The sequence below is a fragment of the Arachis ipaensis genome, chromosome B10 (assembly GCF_059453495.1).
Source record: "Arachis ipaensis isolate K30076 ecotype BB chromosome B10, ASM5945349v1, whole genome shotgun sequence".
Classification (NCBI taxonomy): Eukaryota; Viridiplantae; Streptophyta; class Magnoliopsida; order Fabales; family Fabaceae; genus Arachis; species Arachis ipaensis.
In genome coordinates, this window is record NC_142435.1 from 112,086,018 (window position 1) to 112,092,017 (window position 6,000).

Genomic DNA, 6,000 nt, shown 5'->3' on the forward strand with positions numbered 1-6,000 from the left:
AGTTATTGAGCTACACATGCTCGGTGGAACCAAAGATGTAAATATTTTCCCCATAAAGAACACCACCCTCTAAATGCATTTTGTTTGTTCAGCCAAAAGCCATAACTTGAACATCAATGTAATCATATACTCACTTTGAGATTAGATAAGTTCCAGTTGTATTGATATACATAATCCAAAAGGCGCCACTGATTATGATATGATGTGTGAGAATAAAAATATAGAAGGAAAAATAAAATGGTTAGATATCGAAAATCAAAGAAACCTGTTTTATCTCAATTTTCAATTGACGATCAAATTGTTGAGTTTTTAAATTGATTAGATTAATTAGTTCGAAATTTTAAATCGTGAATCAAGTGAGTCACTTCATGGATTCATAAAATTGATGTAGAACGATAACTGCCTTCAGAAAATTTGACATGCCATGAAAAAGTGTTTCAATCCAAAGAGACCAATTAGATCATGGGATATATTTTTTTTTAACTATTAAATTTAAATGCTATGTTGGGTAACCCATAATTAAAGAATCAAATTTTAGACATTTTATTAGAATATAAATTAACTATGTAATTTAGGAAATAGAAATAAATCAGTTAGCTTATCAAGCACTTATTTATAACTTGACCTGTATTTGACCAGGCTTGGCAGTCATAAAATATGACAATCAATTTATTTTAAAAGTCAAAATTTATTAAAAACGCGGTTGAAATTTATAAATTAGCTTAATTGATCTATTAGGCTAACTAGAGCTTAAAAATATAAATATTTTTATAATTAAAAAATTAATTAAGATGTTAAATTTATCATATTTTATTATAAATATTTTATATATTTTAAAAGTTTATGTGTTACTGTAAATATTGAATTTTATATATTTCATATATAAGTAGTTCTTTTTATATATTTTTTTAAATTTTTATTAAAAAATATTAAATTTTGTATCAGATTTTAGATCAAGTCAAATCTAATATTTAAAAAATATTTTATAACAAAGTATAAATCAGACTCAAATCAATTAATTATAGATCTAACTTGTTAAGAGTTAAGAGTAAGAACTAATTTATTTGTAGCTCTAATGTGATTACTGTAAGTTAACTCACAATTTTAATTAAAATTCTTTTTGTTTATCTTTGTAAACAAATATCTTATTTTGATAGCTTTTATTTTTATTATTTTACACTTCTACATAATGGATGCAACATGTGACCTTCATAATTTTGATGCTTTTATTTTTATTTTTTATTTACAATTTTACTTTAAATTACTTATTATATATATACAAAACACATCAAAATTTGAGAAATTTTCAAAACCTTCTATGATCTGGTTTTTCTTAAAAAAATTCTCTCACTTATTAAGATTAATTTGAAATTCTAAAAAATTAACAGAATCTTGAGTATTGTGGTCCTAATATTTATAATTCTTTTATCTCCTAATTTATTGTATATAATTTAAATTTTTAATTTGGTTTTTGTAAATTATAAATTTTCAATCATAAGAAAAAGTTTACTTATTTTGTTATTAATTTTTTAGATTTACACCAAATAAATAAATTAATTAATATTAGAATTTGTTGATGTAAATATATTTTTTTAAAATAAAAAATATTTTAGATTAATATTTTTAATACAAAAATAAATTTTCTAATATTAATTCAATACTTAATTCAATACTTAAATTTTCTAATTCAATTTTACTAGAATTTTGGTTTTATCTTATTTACCTTGTCTATGTAGTCTAAAAATATAAAAATCAAACTTAAAAAAAATTAAAAGAATCAAATGCAATAAAAAATTAAAAAAGTTTGAAAAAAAACTTTATCTTTTTAAAAATATATCTATATAAATTGAAATTTAGAAGTAAGAATAAATACCCTAACAATACAACATGTAGAGAATGGGAGTTAGCATTGGAAAGAGAGATTGATGAAAAAAAAAAATATAATAAAAATACACTAAATGAAGGTAACCTAAGAAAGAAAAATATAAAAAAGTATACTGAGTGAACATTTATCCAAAATTAAAATTAAAAATACTCAAAATATAAAATAATATTTTTCATTTTATTCTAATTTTTAAAAATATTTTTGTTAAAATAATTAATCATATATTTATGTTTTATTTTTAAGGGATTGTGGCCTAAAAATTTAATTGCTTTATACTGTTTGAATAGATTGGGCTGCTCTCTATACTCTTCATTTGGATTGGGCTTCAGCCATGGTTAATATGCAAGCTCAAAACATACGGTCGGAGTGCTCGAGGTGGAGACTGCATTGAGCTGGGTTTTCTTTTGCACTTTGTGAGAGTTTCACCCTGAATCCGAAGAGATGCTAAGTTCCATGCGACTGCAATTGCGATTACAACCTTCAAACCAAGGCGTTGTAGTTCCCCACCCTAAGAGCGCATTCGCCACTAACATTCACAAGCGTGTTAGCCTCTCGTGCAGAAAACGCGCCACACTTCCACTGTCTTGCTCTTTGGCCTCACAACCACACTCTCACGCGCCACAACAACCGCTCTACACTTCCACCGTTGTGTCTTCCTTGCCGCAGCTTCCACAGCTTCGCCTCTCACAGCGCCACATCACTCTTCTCAACGTCGTGGCTTGCGTGGTACCCTTCTCTCTTCTTCCTTTGTCAATTCTATTTATTCGTTCTTCAACCAATTCTAATGTTTTCTTTTTTGTTCTTCTTTGGTGCAGACAGCGATATGTGCCACGTGGCTATTTTGCTCCGCAATTCCTACACTTCTGGTTTGTGTTAATAGCCTTCTGATGGAATCAATTGTTTTCATTTTAGAAAGGCTTAATTTTGATTGTGAATAACTTGTGTTTGCTCAATTTGGAATGTGGTTACGCAAAGGCTTTCAAGAGAGCAGCAGAATCACTGGAGAAGTTGATGGATACCACAAGAGAGGAGCTTCCTGGTACCATGGCTGCAATCCGTCTATCCGGCATGGAAATCAGTGACCTCACCACGGAGCTCAGTGATCTTGGGTCTGCGTTCTTATCTTTTTCATTCATTTATTTTAATCGTTTCATGTTTTGAGTTATACATGTAGTGGTGATGCAAACGAGTAGGTAAATAGGCATTATATCTAGGGTTTAGTTAATAGAAATGACAGGGGTGAACACTTTTTGTCAAGAGTAAGGTCCTCGAGGATTAATTTGCCCTTGAAACAAAAAAGGTACTCTTCCACGATACCTAATTGCCACTTCACTTTTGCAATACCAGCCAATATTTGGCCAATATGTTATTTTTACACTATTAAAATTTAGAATTTAATACTTAAAATTTAAAGTGTAGGTTAAGAGTTGACGAAAAATAATAAATTTTGTTGATTATCTAGCATTATTCTTTGGTTAAGATTGATGTTAACAGAAGTTTTTAAATTTTTATTTAATAAATATACAATAAATATATTGAAAATTTTAGTTGTTATTTTTCCAATAAAAACATTTTTAATTTGTAAATTTAACATGTGTAGCTAAACCCTTATATCAATAAAGAATATAGTATACCAAGCCAACACAACCTGTTAATTCTAGAAGAAAGCCATTTTCCTCTCTCATTGGTGTATTATTATTGTTATGCAGGCAAGAGATTACTCAAGGTGTTAGAAGCTCCACACGCGCTGTTCGCTCAGCAGAGCAGAGGCTTCGCCGCTTGGCAACCATGTCTCCTCCTCCTTCTTCAGGTTACCTACCTGAAATCATAGCTGTATTATATTGTTAGCAATCTTGCATTGTAGATGTTGGAAGAATTTTACTTGATGTTCACTGGATATAGTTTCCTTGCAGGCAATGGTGAGTCCAAAAGCACAGGCTGACTCAGGTGGACCTGGGGTGGCCAGAGCGGCAAGAAACATGAGAGAGGGCGTTGTCAAGGGTCGTGCTATCATGAAAATGTTCTTCACACTTGCAAGATTTTCAAAGTTTGCTCTTAGCTATATAGGTGGGCGTAGATAATGTTAAGAATCATACATAGAAGATGAAAGTCATCATGGTGAGCAACCTAAGCTTGTAAGCTCTGTTTCTGTTTTTGTTTTTCTGTGTCAGTCTTTTTCTTTTGGGTCCGAATCCCCTTCTTTTTTTTCCTAACTAGTTAGAGATTTACATTTCAGCTCTGGGATCTATAGTATAAAAAGAGCGACCATTTGCAATCTCTTTCTTGGTGATATGTTGAAGTGCTGTTTGATCATTGATGTGGTTGTGCACTTGTATTAGAACACAATAATACCAGTGAAGAAGCTTACAAGGAGAAATAACAAAATGAAAATCATTAAATTTAAATATCGGATGTGTTCTAATAAAAGTGACACTGAATCTCAAATTCAAGGCCACTAGGATTACATTTACATTGATTTTGGGGCATGAAAATAAACATCAAAGCTCAAACCCTGTTTCTAACCTTGAATAAGTGTATTTGATGAGTTCTTTTGTTTAGTACTGAGTACTCAGAGAAACTGTTGTATCCTGACATTTGGTCTCACTTTAATAATTCTATTAGAGTTTCTTTGTTTAAAAAAAAAAAAAAACCTTGAACATGGAAGGAGGCAGAATTTTTTCTCTATATCAGGTACAACGGAAAACCAAACCCAAAATGTAGGACAATTAAATTTGAGATATTACTTGATTAAAATCATGGACACATACATAGAATCAGCTAAGCCTAGAGAGTTTTCTATTATTTAAGAAGCCGCTGATTTGGCTTTCTCGTCCTTGACTTAAGGGTGGTCTTGGTGATCTCCTTAAGACTTGTGACGTTATGGGTGTCACTTTCCATCTTTTTCAAGAGAAGCTGCTTCTTCTTCTTCGCTTTGAGTAGTTGTAGGGTCAAGACCAAGGCATCTGGAGAGGGTTTTCACAACTTGGTCCAAGAAATGGCATGGCATGTATGAATCCCAAGCAGATTCTCTCTCTCTCCGAACCTCAGTACGGGTATCCATGTTCTCCTAATCTTTTTAGTTTCACTAGTGCACTGTGTTTCACATCAAAGACAAACCTCCAACAAAAGTATATGTTGTTATTGACTAGTTTTCCTTTGGTTTTAGCCGTTTAAGGTCTCTTGAGGTGAGGTTCTGCAAACTTATTTGGAAACGAGCATGTAACAGACATGTGTACACAGAGATTGGACTTGAGATTCTTATAACAACAGACATGTGTACACACCATTCAGTGCATACCCTGATACTCATAATATTTATTAAGAAGTGCTAGGAGGCCAGCAAGTTGTGTTTTGTAACCATTAATTGGCCATCAATAGTGTTTTTAATGGTGTGAGATTACATCAAATAGTGAAAGATCACTCACTTTTCTTTTGATGGTTAAGTGCTGGCCAGATTGTTAAAAAAGTGCTGGTCCCCTAGACTTTTCCATATTTATATATATACGTGTAACCATGTGCATATGCTAGGGTACGGCACGCACCCAAGTGTACTAGGAAATATTAGATCAGTAATATTAGATCAGGAAATATTATTTTGGATTAGTACTTAATCAGCAATAATTTACACTCATTTATAGAAGTTTACACATAAAAGATACATAGTTTGCACTTATATTATCAGAGTTTGTATATGTGTCAATTTAGTTTATATTCATATTTATCAGAATTTATATACATAAATTAATAAATTTATTTGTTAAATTTATTTGTTGAAAATAATTTGGTATTTATGTTAGTTAAATCCTGGCCAAAATTACTAAAAACCATGTCCGAGTTTCTGTTTAATTAAAAATCTAACACGAGTTGGCGATGCCCTTTGATAACCATTTCATATTTTCATACCAGTGTTTGTGTAAAATAACCTGTCTCTATCTCTATAGCACGTATAGTTAACTCTTCAGCATTCATAAGAGCTAAGTAATAGCCATTTAAAACACCTTCCAAGGAACCACAATCTTGCTTAATATATCACACCTCACTACTCTTATGCTTTTTATATCTCAATTATAGGGGAGCATGTCGCCCCTTCCTGATGATTTGTTACCTGAAATCCT

At 31.1% G+C, this 6,000-nt stretch overlaps 1 protein-coding gene across 4 annotated transcripts; it reads left to right on the top strand.

The window, feature by feature from the left end:
• The first annotated feature begins 2,122 nt into the window (after positions 1–2,122).
• LOC107623823 (uncharacterized) lies at positions 2,123–5,488 on the top strand. Of its 4 annotated transcripts, XR_015907530.1 has the most exons (7): positions 2,208–2,611; positions 2,701–2,751; positions 2,861–2,994; positions 3,595–3,695; positions 3,788–4,003; positions 4,730–4,938; positions 5,052–5,488. XR_015907530.1 is itself a non-coding variant. In XM_088509472.1 (6 exons), the coding sequence occupies exons 1-5, from the start codon at positions 2,327–2,329 to the stop codon at positions 3,964–3,966; spliced, it is 750 nt and encodes a 249-aa protein (XP_088365598.1). In that variant the 5' UTR covers positions 2,208–2,326; the 3' UTR covers positions 3,967–4,003; positions 4,730–5,488. The 4 variants fall into 4 exon arrangements, 3 of the variants coding, with proteins under 3 accessions (XP_016181692.1, XP_088365598.1, XP_016181693.1); XM_088509472.1 differs by having other exon boundaries at positions 4,730–5,488; XM_016326207.3 differs by lacking the exons at positions 4,730–4,938; positions 5,052–5,488 and adding an exon at positions 4,122–4,290.
• Positions 5,489–6,000: the final 512 nt, after the last annotated feature.

Coding starts and splice junctions, on each gene's coding strand:
- LOC107623823 (XM_016326206.3), top strand. CDS start 2,327: ATGCTAAGTTCCATGCGACTGCAATTGCGATTACAACCTTCAAACCAA. Junction 2,995..3,594: donor ACGGAGCTCAGTGATCTTGG/GTCTGCGTTCTT, acceptor ATTGTTATGCAG/GCAAGAGATTACTCAAGGTG. Junction 3,696..3,787: donor GTCTCCTCCTCCTTCTTCAG/GTTACCTACCTG, acceptor CACTGGATATAG/TTTCCTTGCAGGCAATGGTG.